Raw genomic sequence first — 13,766 nt, forward strand, 5'->3', positions numbered from 1 at the left:
GTCGTCTCCCAGGCAGAGAGGAGGAAACCATGATGCATTGTGGGGATATGTTGTATCTGTTCTGTGTCGCAATCTCCCTTCTGGTCCTCTAGGGGGCGGGAACGATTGGTTGCTGTATTTGCATTGTGTGTGTTGTGAATTACTGATTGGTTGGATTTCAAAACCCTGTGGGCAGTACTATGTTTGGTTTTTATCAATAAAAGAGGCTGTACTTGAAAAACAGTCAGAGCACTGCTTGACCCTCAACACGGAGCCTTGTCTCGTTATTGGGGGGATTCCCTGTATGCTGTTGGAGACTGATTGCCAGGAGTGTAAGCCGACTGAATGCTTTTCCTGTTCGCCTGCTGACAGCTATCCGCGAGGTTCCAGTTTGGAGTGCTATTTTGTATCCAGTTCGGGAGGTTGGTGTTCTGCAGTAGCTGTGCCTGTCTCTCGGAAACGGATTTTAACCCCTTGTCTGCGGAAACGGTGCCGTTACAGTTCCTTACTAAAGGCCGTTGTAAGCCCGCTATGTGTGGTTAATGCAAGCATAAGGTGAATGGATCTAAGACTGTTAATCCTGCCGTTTCTTTACCCATATTCGGGAGGGGACGCGTGGGGTGCGCGCTCGCTCCTTTGTGGCCGCCCGGGCCGCGGGCCCCCGACCTCCGCTCTTTATAGATATTAACTTGCTAAGTTGGATGCTGTATGTGCCTTCCGACTGGGCTGTTGATGCCGGGTGATCCTCGCTTTCCTCTCATCAAGTGAGATTTCCACTTTGATTTGTATTATCCCCATAAATATGGGTACCTGTATGGAAGTATTATCAACCATGTTTATAAATCAGAAACTCACGGACTTTAGGATTTTATAATTGTATAAATGCTATATAGATATGTATTTTTGTACTACAAATAAAATATTTAAATAAAAAAAAAAAAGAAACTGGCAATAGGGAAGGAGGGGCACCGTTTCAGTTTTCGCCTCAGGTAGCAGAAAGGCTAGGTGCACCCCTGCCTGTGCTGTACATTGCACCTATGTTTATGTGTAGTATTTACTGTACTTTGTTCCAGCCTACGTCGCAGTATACCGTCTGTTTGTATCTTGATGGCTGATTGAAAATAAAAGCTATTTTCAATGAAAAGATAGAAAACTGGCTTGCACATTTCATTGTAAGAAACATAACCCTATGTGGGGTATGCTGATCTTTATGTCCTTCTTGATAAAAAGTTGGTTGCACACCTTACTTGTGTGGAACGTTTTTGCTTTGTTCCTGTTTTCTGTGTTGATATTTGTTTGTAGATGCAGTAAGAAGGGTTTTATTTATGAGTGTTTACTATGAGAGGTGGGGTCTGGTGTGGTTCTCATGTTTGGGGGTGTGATGTTTAATAGGAAAGGGGGTCTGGTTGAGGACGGTGAGACTGTGATGATCAGTTGTCCTATTCTTCTAGATGGAGAATTATAGTATGTTGTATATTCTAATGAAATATCAAGTGTAGTTAATTGAACAATTGGTGTAATTGATACAAATGATTTTTTTTACTTTAAAACACAGGTGCATCTTATAGTCAAAAAATATGGTAAATACCGGGGGCACTACGGGAGGGCATAATTATACTGGAGATACTACAAGGAGTATTATAAATACTAGGGGCTGTAGGGGGCCTTATTACTATTGAGGGCACCATAAGGAGCTTTATTACCATTGGGGGGTACAATAGGGGGGCCTTATTTCAACGGGAGCTCTGTGGGGGCATTATTATTATTGGGCACAATATGGGGGGCTTTTCTATTAATGGAGCCATTCTTGAGGAGCATCACTATTGGGGCTCTCTAGGAGGGAATTACTATTGGTGGGGCTTTGAGGAACAGTATTACTATTGGGAGAACTATCTGTATGGCACTATTATTTCGTCAGCAGAATATTTGGGGGCATTGGGGAGCACAGGGGGCACATTATTAGGGGTAGTAGCAGGATAATACTGTTGGGCACCAAGTTTGGGAAGAATAATGGAAAAGTGAGGAACCTAAGATGTCTGTGTGGTAAACTCTGCATACGTATGGCGGAGGTGTGAGGGATAGCCGAGGGCCTAGGGAGCGTTTGTCCATCAACTAGCTAAATTTATGGACGTCAATAAAGATGGGGCTGGCAATAGACTGCCTAGGGCAGCATGAACTCTAAACATGGCCCTGGCTGAAGGTGTTATACCATATGCTGTGTGGGGCTGGGGGTATCATACTATACACTGTGAGGGGCTGGGGGTGTTATACTGTATGCTGAGTGTGGCTGGGGGTATCATACTATATACTGTGAGGGGCTAGGGAGGGGTTATACAAAATACTATTTGTTTAATATTATTAAAACTATTTTACGTGATTATATTTGTTTAATATACTAAGTTGACTGAATGCGACCGTTGGTACAATATTTCTGAATTTGGGGCCGCACATTTAATTTTGCCTAGGGCCCCATTTTTTCTAAAACTTCCCCTGATGAAGACCAAGGACATAAATCATAGAAAGCCAATGATTGTAACTGATCTTCAGATTCTGTAACTTACACTAATATCCACTAGGTAGCGCTCTTTCGTTGGTTTATACGGTGCTTTGTGTAGATCTCATCTAATCCAATGTAACACAGCAAAGAAATACTGTAACGTCTTGAGTGATAAATCACATACTTCACAGATGATGTGAGATAAATATATCTTGTGACATATAGCACATAAAATAGAGATATCAGCCGACCATACAAGAAGCTATAGTAATGCGTGTATCCAGGATGCTGCAGCATCTTTACTAATAGAACAATCTGCCTTTAACTGTGTTCCAAGTGACAACCCCCTTAAAGGGTTTGTCTAAACTGAAAAATGATCACCTATCCTGTGTCTGATTGGTGGTGGTCCAACCGATGGGACCTCCGCAATCAAGAGGGCCCTGTGTCCCCTTATGGAACAGAGTGACGGTCAAGCATCTGCACTACATCTCCATTCAAACCCTATCGATATGTGGCAGATAGCCAAGCACTGTACTCTCAGCTATCGCCCCCCCCCCCCCCCCCAGTCCTATAGACTTTGGAGTGGTGTGCACGTTCAACTGCCAATGCACATAGACGGAGAACAGGGGACCCCCATTCTCTAGATTGTGTGGGTCCCAATGGTCGGTCTGCCACCAATCAAACACTTATCCCCTATCCTGTGGGTAGGTGATAAGATGTCATTCTGATACAACCCCTGTAAGACATCCATGTATTACATAGACAGCCATTCATCGAATCAGCTGAGACATCCCTATGTCCGTCTGCAAATAGCCAGCAACCTATCTCCCTTAAATCAAGAAAATACACTGCCAGCCAGTATGGGTCAGCTGCAAGGGCCACCCATAGAGCCTCCTATATCAGTGGCAGTCACAGTGCCCACTTTATACTGTATCTGACCAGCTACAAAGGGGTGAATCAATAAAACATAACTTATTATCTTCTCTTGAAAAAATATACTGAATAATTAGTAGCATAGTATATAAGGCCGAAAAAAGACATTTGTCCATCCAGTTCGGCCTGTTATCCAGCAAGTAAAAAATACAACTATTTGTCCATCGTAGGTGTATCCCTCATATTGTATCTTCTCAGGAACCCCACAATCTATACAAACAGCAAAACAGTACACGGCGGGACCAATTCAACCAGTAAACAGGGAGAGGACCATGATCTCCTAAATCTCATAAGTGAACCTCAACTCTATGGTGTTCTGAATCAGTGCATCAATGAATCATATAAAATTCCTTTTGGTCTCATTCCAGATGACAAATATGTCATCAATGTACTGTATCTTGCCCAGATGCCCACGGGGCTGCCATAAGCAGGCTATATACATTGCCTGTAATAGAGTCAGAACATTATCTCTCTCTGTACAGTACTTTAATATATTACTCTGTCTTCTACAGACTTAGGGCATCTCCCATATCCAAGCCCCAAACAGTCTCTGTACTTTCATGCAATTTAATTTCATGTAACATAGAATGGTGTAACTAGCAAATTTCAGAGCTAGCTTACATACTGAGCCTGATAAAAGAACTGCTTTTAAGCTTCTGAAGATTATAGGAGCATCCCGCCTTTCTGTAAGAGTGATTTTCCCCTTACTTATCTGTTCTGCGAGCTCCGAAGCTGAAAACAAACATAGTAGCAAGTAAGGGAAAGGACATCACAGCGGTACAATGCGGGAAGATTTCATAGAAAGGATATACCCCCCTGCTTCTTTGTGAAATGCACCTAGCTGTGCAGCTGAAACAGGGAATAATACTCAGGTAATCTTCACTTTTTACTTATTTTAGTCAATTCTGTTTTTGCCTCTATAGCTGTTTAAAACCCCTAAAGAGTGTCTTCACAAAACATGCATGTAGGGATGACTAAGCAAGGGCAATATACGGCAAGCTCTTAATAGTTTTCCGGATAGGGTTGCCGTTATTAGGGCGGGTGCTCCATGGTTAGGTCTCCTAAGGGCAGCGTAGCACCCCCAGATCGGGCTTACATGGTTAGACATCCTTATACCCTTGGGTTTACCTTTTTATTGCAGTGATTCTGCAGTTAGCACCCTATTTAAAGGTTTATAACGCGCTGAAGATTGAAAACTACAACACTTACCTTTTTCAACCCCCTACGGAGAGTGACATTACCCATACCACCCACTTATTGGGTGCAGTAGGAGATCATGATTCACTCCCTTTTTGCAGATTTAATTAGTACCGCTGTGTACCATTTTTGGTGTTGTTTTGCTGTTTTGCATATATTGTGGTGATCCACAGGGCATACAATAGAAGGGGTACCCCTTTGATGGACTTCTAGTTTTAATTTTACTTCAATTGTTCAGTGTGTTTTATCAGAAGATTAAAAGCTAAGTTTTATTGATTTATACCTTTGTAGCTTATCTTTTGATATAGATGAATATCTCTTATTTGACCTTTGAGGAACAGTATTGGCTTTATTGTTTGTCAACTATATATCTGCCAGCAACAGAGCCTGCAGTAACAGTGTCAGGAACTATGACACCACGGCATACCGTACCGTACATTTTATTAGGTCCCTAGGGTGATGGACAACTTTAGGGGCATTTATTTTTCATTATTGCACTGTACTCACTTTGAGCTAAAAATAATTTTTTCATTGGGTCTTTATTAAAACTTTTGAGCCCCTTTCTCTGTACAGCCTTCAGATTCTCTAGTAGCATGCTCTCTGTTTTCACTCTGTTCTGTCAGGAGTACTGCCCATGCTGATTAATAAAAAAAAGTGAGAAAAAGAGACCCCATAGGAAGGTAAGGATATCTATCAGCTTATATTTCATTTATCATTCTCCCAAAAGGGCATTGAATCCAAATAATTCACCCTCATTGTAACCATTTAGCCTATTGCCTATTGCTGTTACACTACAAAAAAGCTTTGTTCTTTTAATAGCAGATGTTCCTGATATTGCTGTCAGCAGTACCAAATATGTGTAGATTTTTTTTTAAAAGGGCGTTTTTTGTGTTGTACTTTATTTTTTTATTTAAAAATATTTATTTTATTTTATTTATTTTTTTACTATATTTATTAGTCCCACAAAAGAACTTGTACCTGCGATCTTTTATTTTTATTTATTAATGATATTAAGGACAGGATTAATAGCACCATTACTATTTTTGCAGATGACACTAAGCTGTGTAGAACTGTACAGTCTAAGGGTCCATTCACACGTCCGTTTTTTCTTTCCTGATCTGTTCCGTTTTTTCAGGAACAGATCAGGACCAGATCTGGACCCATTCATTTTCAATGGGTCCTGGAAAAAATCGGACAGCACAATGTGTGCTGTCCGTTTCCGTTGTTCCGTTCCGCATGTCCGTTTAAATATAAAACATGTCCTATTATGTTCCTGAAAAATCGGATCCTGGTACAATGCAAAGTCAATGGTTCCGCAAAAAACGGAAGATATTCGGATGTCATTCCGTATGTCATCCGTTTTTTGCGGATTCCGTTCCTGGAAATTAAATCCTGCCCACAGAAACCAAAGGGGAAGGGCTTGGCAGAGCTGGATCATCTTTTTTTTGAATCTGTCTGGATAGAAAAGTTGGCAAGATGCCAGTCTATGATGTGGAGCGTTTAATTACCCTGATAGAAGAGCGGCCCAACCTATGGGATACGCGATTGGACTCCTACCATGACCGAGTCCTGAAGGATAGGTCCTGGGAAGAGATCGCTCAGGAATTAGATGGGGAATTTTCCAAAGCAGACTCAAAGAAGCGGCACATCATCAGTGAGTAATTTATATATGTATATATGTCTGCTGTCATATTTCTTGTATGAAGTGCATGTATTCAGGAATGTGAAAACTATGGCTCTACAAACTACTACTACTCCTCCTATGACGTGCTGTGTAGAGTAGTAGTTTTTCAGCATTTGGAGAGCAGCAGACTGACCATGCTTTCCATATAGCATAAAGATCCAGCTGCATATTCTTGCTTTGTTTGGCTTTGCAAACTATTCAAATCCTTACGTCTTTGAATTTTACGTTTGCAAACCTGTGCATAGCAAGGCATTACTACACATCTGCATATGCATGCTTTTTTACTGGTTTGCAAACATTTTAACCCCCCCGTCCTAGATTTTTACTTTGGAAACCTGTGCATAGCAAGGCATTACTACACATCTGCATATGCATGCTTTTTTACTGGTTTGCAAACATTTTAACCCCCCCCCCCCCCCCCCCCGTCCTAGATTTCTACTTTGGAAACCTGTGCATAGCAAGTCATTAATATACAGCTGCATATGCATGCTTTTTTGCTGGTTTGCAAACATTTTAAGCCCCCAGTCCTAGATTTTTACTTTGCAAACCTATGCATAGCAAGGCATTATTTAAACAGCTGCATATGGCTACTTTTTTTTGAGGCCTTGCAAACATGTTAACTCCTTAGAGCATGGCTGCTCAAGGTGTGGCCATCCAGCTTTGGACAATCTACAACTCCTAACATGCCATGCTATAGGCTGATAGCTGTCGCCTGTGCAGAAATGCTGGGAGTTGTAGTTTGGAAACAGCATGAGGGCCTGAGGTAGTGCATGCCTGCCTTACAGATAAACAGTAAATAAATTGAGGAGATGAGTGTTTGAATACTGTTTAAATCTCAGATATGTTTTTTTTTTTTTTTTATTCTGGAAAATTTTAAATATATGTTGTTTTTTTGTCTTTTTTTACCTAGTCAGCAAAATTAAAAACCGCTGGTACTCGTGCCGGGACCAGTTTAAGCGCGAAATGAATCAGCGCCAAAGAAGTGGCGACGGTTCCTTGGCCAAAAAGCCATATTTGTATACGGCCAACCTCCAGTTCTTGCGCCCAATCATGGAAACTCGACCGTAAGTAATGTTTTTTAACGATAAAATTTCAATGTCACCTTGATGATTATAGTTTGGTGCCTTCAGGCTACTTTCACACTAGCGTTCGATCGGATCCGTTCTGAACGGATCCAATCATAATAATAACGACGTAGGCTCTGTTCTGAACGGATCCGTCTGCATTATATTCGCAAAAAAAAGATAAGTGTGAAATTAGCCTGAGCGGATCCGTCCAGACTTTTAAATTGAAAGTCAATGGGGGACGGATCCGCTTGAAGATTGAGCCATATGGTGTCATCTTCAAGCGGATCCGTCCCCATTGACTTTAGTCTACTTTCACACTAGCGCTTGATCGGATCCGTTCGGAACGGATCCGATTATATTAATGCAGACGGAGGCTCCGTTCAGTACGGATCCGTCTGCATTAATAACTTTGAAAAATGTATAAGTGCGCAAGATGCCTGAGCGGATCCGTTCAGACCTTCAATGTTTAGTCAATGGGGGACGGATCCGCTTGAAGATTGAGCCATATGGTGTCATCTTCAAGCGGATCCGTTCCCATTGACTTACATTGTAAGTCTGGACGGATCTGCACGCCTCCGCACGGCCAGGCGGACACCCGAACGCTGCAAACAGCGTTCAGCTGTCCGCCTGGCCGTGCGGAGGCGAGCGGAGTGGAGGGAGAACGCCGCCAGACTGATGCAGTCTGAGCGGATCCGCGTCCATATAGACTGCATCAGGGCTGGACGGAAGCGTTCGGGTCCGCTCGTGAGTCCCTTCAAACGGAGCTCACGAGCGGACAGCCGAACGCTAGTGTGAAAGTAGCCAGGCGTTTCAGGGTCGACCTGTGAATTCTGTTTTAAGGCTCTATGAAGCGGTCCACGAATGATCAGTTCGGGAACTATGCATTTTGATTGAATATGGTTCCATTTAGAATGCATACATTTTGCACCATCATGCCTCTTTCTGCTCCGGAGGCGGGCATCTAGATGATGTATGCTGAATTTTGTGGTGCTCCTTGAGGTGCCGAACCAAAGGGATCCGTCCTGAGGTACAATGTAAGTAAATGTGTACGGATCCTTTTGCAGTTACACAATATGGTGCAATTGTAAACGGATCCATTTCACATCGCCTTTCAATGTAAAGCCAGGAGTCCCTATTAATATACCATTGGATTTGAGTTTTCGCAAATCCAATGGGATTTTTTAACTTGAATCGTTCCCAACACCCTGAGAGAGCCTGTATGTTATAATTAAACCAGGCATGCTCAACCTGTGGCCCTCCAGCTGATGCCAAACTACAACTACCAGCATGCCAGAACAGCATACAGCTATCAGCTCACAGCAGTCCAACGTGGGAGTTTTAGTTGGACAATAGCTTGATGGCCGCTGGCTGAGCGTGCCTAGAATATACCATTGGATGTAAGTTTGTTTGTAATAACTCTGAAACTGCTAGACGTTTCCAGGATCAGCATGTTTGTCAAATAATAATCTAATTGGATTTTTTGATTTCCTTGAATAATTAACTTTAATAAAACTTTAAAAATTATTTCTCAGAACCGTGGATAACCTGAGTCAAGACCCGGTTGAAGTGGAAGCGGCTTCTGGACCTTCTTCCACGGAGAATCCAACTGCCCCTCCATCCTTGGAAGGTTCTCCACCGTTGGCAACGGTCACAGAAGGAACGGTCCCCCCCGAAAATATTGCTGGGCCACAGCAGATAAACACCCAGCGTCGTGCCTCGGGTAGGCGTAGGGGTCCCCCTCCACCCGATTCTGGTTTAGATACTCGAACCATTGTTGAATCAAGGGTTATGGAGTATTTAAACCAGAATCGTGGTGAGAGTCCTGATGAAACGATGGTGAAAAGTTTGGTGCCCCTACTTAAAAAAGTACCCGAGGAACGAAAAGCTCGGTGTCTATCTGCTGTGGCACTTCTAATGGACCTTTTTGCTGGTCCTCAAGAACCTATTGCGACAGTCCACAATTTGGAGCGGGATCGCGATGAGATGCTCAATTGGAGGCCATTTGGGCAAAGATTTTCTCATCATCCACCCTCATCACAGTATTTTCTTGGAGAAACCTCTACCCAGGGGAGTTACCAAGCTCAACATGGACACCCCAGGTCTTCCGAGGGATCTCGTCCCCAAAGTTCTAATACCGGCCCTTTTACAAGGGAATTGTTTGATCTCTAATTTTATCAAGTTAAAAGAAAAAAAAAAGATGTTGAATAAATGAGATTTTTCATTTAAATCTGTCTAATAATTTTTATTTACACAATTAAAGATAATAGCATAAAGGTTTTTCAATTAAAGTTCAACACACATTTTGGAAAAATTTAATAGTGAAAAAAAAAGAATTATGTGGAGACAAAAGCACAATTCCAAAACACATTTAAACCATTTATTAATAAATGTTATTTAGAGGTATTTGAAGGTATTTAATACCAAAAAATGTAAAAAAATTTAAAACACTATCACCCAAATTTTATATAATGATAGTCATTTGTCAAATATTAAATACCTCAGCTCGCAAGCCCACGTCAAGGGTCCTCATTATCTTGCGAGTCCCTAAACTAAACTAACAACAGGGGATCTAACTAAACTAAGAAAATGTAAATTTGAATAGTAATTTGGAAACCAGATTCAAGCTGAAATCAACGACTTCCACGGATGGCTTCCAATTGCCACGGTAATGCCCCCTCTGGACTGCTGAAAAAGTCGGCATAGAAATCCCGAACAGCTAGCCCAGCCGTTCCCGGTCTTCCAGTCCGACTGAGATCAAAATTGACTGAAGATGGCACATTTTGACCCAAATCAGCATCAGCGGAGGCATCATGTATCCTGGTGAAGTTGTGCAGCACTACACAAGCCTGTATCACCAGGGTGGCATTGTCCGGATTCATTTGTATGGATGACATGAATACTCTCCACTTACTGGACAGTATTCCAAAAGCGCACTCCACATACCGACGGGCGCGAGTCAATCGATAATTGAAGATACGCTTCCTGTCATCCAGATCGCGTCTAGGGAAGGGCCGCATCAGGTGATGTGACAATGCGAATCCTTCGTCTGCCACGATCACAAATGGAGCCGGCGGACCTGCAGATCCGGGTAGTCTTCTTGGCTCTGGCAGGGCAAGCTGGTTTTCACGAAGCCGTTCACCCATTCTGGAAACACTAAAGATGCGGCTGTCTGAAGTGCTCCCGTAGGCCCCGATATCCACAATTACAAACTTGTAGTTACTGTCAACTAAGGCCATCAGCACTACAGAAAAATATTGTTTGTAATTGAAGAACCGGGACCCTGAGTGAGGCGGTTTCTTCACACGGATGTGCTTTCCGTCCAGTGCCCCAATGCAGTTTGGAAACTGCGCGGATTGGAAAAAACCCTCGGCGATACGAAGCCAATCTTCCGCCTTGGGGGTGGGCATCACCGCATCTCTGAGTCGCTGCCATATGACTTTACACGTATGGCAGACAATCCCAGAGATAGTTGAGATCCCTAGCAAAAATTCAAAGTGCAGCGATGCAAACGAATTTCCAGTTGCAAGGAATCTGTGGAAAAAAAAAAAAGGTTTAGTTCAATTAAAATACACAAAATATTCACATTACCGAAAAAAACTTACCTCAACGTGACAATAAGCCTTTGTTCGGCAGAGATGCTGCGCCGCATGCTAGTGTCCCTGAAGTTAAGGTCAGGGTGGAGAGACGTCAAAAGGTGATCAAATGACTCCATGGACATACGGCAAAAATTGTGAAACTTGAAGGGGTCTTGACGCAGATCATTATAAAGTGTGTGAAATTGTCCCTTCTGAATTCTCTGCGCAACAATGGGATGAATCCAGTGTCTCCTCCTCCTCCTCTCCGGTTCTTCTTCCAACATTGGTTGTTGTTGTCCAAATAACCGAAATAGGACCCAATGGAACAGAACTCCACAAATATCCTTCGGCATTTTATCGCAGTAGAGTATGCACGGAAAAATGGCTATACAGCAAAATTTCCACACAGAGCTCTTTACCTCACGATGAACCAAAGAAAATGGCACCTGAGGTAATCATATCTTGTCTTTTTATTCACTTTTTTTTTCACTTTTTTTCAAAGAAATCCAATTAACTTTATTTGCTTCCAACTTTAGACATCTATCCGTTTTTTGCGGATCCGCAAAAAACGGATGACATACGGAAACATTTTCAGGAACAACGGATCCGCAAAAAACGGACAGAAAATCGGATTATAGAAAAATCAGGACTGTGTGAATGTAGCCTTAGGAAGATGTCCATAAAATACAAGCTGACTTGACACTTTGAGTGTCCAAATGATTGGGCATCAACTGAGGTTCAATGTGGATAAATGTAAAGTTCTGCATCTTGGTAGTAATAATCTCTGTGCTTCATATGTCCTAGGTGATGTAACACTGGGAGAGTCACTTACTAGAGAAGGATTTGGGTGTCCTTGTGGATGGTAGATTAAATAACAGCATACAGTGTCAATCAGCTGCTTCTAAGGCCACCAGGATATTGTCATGCATTAAACGAGGCACGGACTCGCGGGGCAGGGATGTAATATTACCACTTTACAAAGCTTTGCTGCGGCCTCATCTGGAATATGCAGTTCAGTTCTGGGCACCAGTCCATAGAGAGGATGCCCTGCAGCTGGAAAAAGTACAGAGGAGAGCGACTAAACTGATAAGGGGCATGGAGGGTCTTAGTTATGAAGAAATTTATTTAGTCTTGAGAAGAGACGGGACATGATTAACCTATACAAAAATATAAACGGGCCATACAAAAAATACTGTGAAAAACTGTTCCATCAAATGCCCTCAAAAGACAAGGGGGCACTGCCTCCGACTGGAGAAGAAAAAGTTCTGTCTCCAGAAGCGTCAACATTTCTTTACTGTAAGAAGAACTGTGAATCTGTGGAATAGACTTTCTCAGGACGTAGTCACAGCAGGAACAGTGGCCAGTTTTAAAAAGGGTTTAAAAAAAAGTTAATGACATTAATGCTTATGAAAATGTGTAGAAACCTGAGTCTCACTTGCTTCTGGGATTCACGTCCCACCTATCCTTTGGTTGAACTTGATGGACTTATGACTTTTTTCAACCGTATTAGCTATGTAACTATATAGTGTAGTGTATTATGTCTGCCTGTCAGTGTTCTACTGACAGGGACACTACTAGGGCCCTTTTATACAGGCTAATGATTAAAATGCTTCTTCCGAATCATTGTCCATGTAAATATGCTGCCAATCACTCGTTTATTTGTCGGGTCATCGCATCTTTTATGTGCCACCAAAAATTGTATTTGTAGACAGGGCATGTGTTGCTGACAATAGACAAGTCTTTTTACATTTATTTTGAGCACTGCTGGTTAGTACTCATTTGGGCCTGAAATTGCTGTGTGTAAACAGACTTTTTAGACGCCGGTCTTAATAAAGCCGTGCACTGGCGGTCGATCTGTCGGATTTATGTAGAGGCACCGGCCTCTACATAACTTTGGTAGATCCACCTCCGCTTATAAATGTAAGACCGCTTCCTTGCTGTCTTACATTTAGACCATTTTCTACTCCTAAACATGCATAGAAAATGATGAATGAGACAGACCATCCCCTTCCCCGTCCTCGCCAGGCCCACTATTTTTACATGTATGGCGCTGGAGCGATAGGTAAACAGCAGAGACCTGCCGCTGTTTACCGCAACTGGCAGTAATGCCGACCGCAGTAATTAAAGGCTTTAGATGCTGTGATCAAGTGAGATCACGGCATATAAAGTGTCAAAAACCCGGACCTCCTACCAAGCTGGGCCTCCTACCAACATCCCCTGTGGCCAATGGGGATGTCGGTAATTGCTTTGAATACTCATGCCGATGAGACCCAAAAGCATTCATGCTGCAATTTTTATTTTGACCACCAGATGGAGGGCCAACATAAGGAATGAGCAATAGACCGTAATAAACTCATTTCAAAAATACATTAAAAAAAATACATAATTGTTCAAAATTAAAAATTAAAAAACTGATTTTATAGGCTCATATATGAGCTTCAAAATCATTATAAAAAATATATATAAAAGTTTAAATCAGCCCTCTTTCCGTATAATAACAAAATAAATACCTAAATAACAAAAAATATAAACATCATGGGTATCACCGCGACAAAAAATGTACTATTAAAATATTAAAATATTTTTCCAATATGGCGAATGGCATAACGGAAACAAGGGTCAAATGGCCAATTTGCCATTTTTTCATTGCTTCTCTTATGCAATTTTTTTAAATAAAATGTGATCAAAAAATCACACACACTCCAAAAAGGTATCAATAAAAACTACAGATTACTCTGCAGACAATGAGCCCCCGGGAAGCTCAGTAGATATAACTCTAAAAAAGTTATGGGGGTCAGATTTTTTTTTTTTTTACAAAGTTTAAATGTATTTGT

General features: G+C 41.9%; 2 protein-coding genes across 2 annotated transcripts; one reads left to right on the forward strand and one right to left on the reverse strand.

Annotated features, from left to right (window-relative positions):
• The first annotated feature begins 6,033 nt into the window (after positions 1-6,033).
• Positions 6,034-9,526, forward strand: LOC122946621. Its single transcript, XM_044306362.1, has 3 exons — positions 6,034-6,260; positions 7,201-7,354; positions 8,890-9,526. Exons 1-3 carry the CDS (start codon positions 6,083-6,085, stop codon positions 9,524-9,526), a joined length of 969 nt encoding a protein of 322 aa, XP_044162297.1. The 5' UTR covers positions 6,034-6,082.
• A 320-nt stretch (positions 9,527-9,846) lies between these two features.
• LOC122945939 (putative nuclease HARBI1) lies at positions 9,847-11,190 on the reverse strand. The gene is made up of 2 exons (XM_044305163.1): positions 10,960-11,190; positions 9,847-10,888 (listed from the first exon to the last, which is right to left on the reverse strand). The coding sequence occupies exons 1-2, from the start codon at positions 11,073-11,075 to the stop codon at positions 9,988-9,990; spliced, it is 1,017 nt and encodes a 338-aa protein (XP_044161098.1). The 5' UTR covers positions 11,076-11,190; the 3' UTR covers positions 9,847-9,987.
• Positions 11,191-13,766: the final 2,576 nt, after the last annotated feature.

This window comes from Bufo gargarizans, chromosome 9, assembly GCF_014858855.1.
Source record: "Bufo gargarizans isolate SCDJY-AF-19 chromosome 9, ASM1485885v1, whole genome shotgun sequence".
NCBI lineage: Eukaryota > Metazoa > Chordata > Amphibia > Anura > Bufonidae > Bufo > Bufo gargarizans.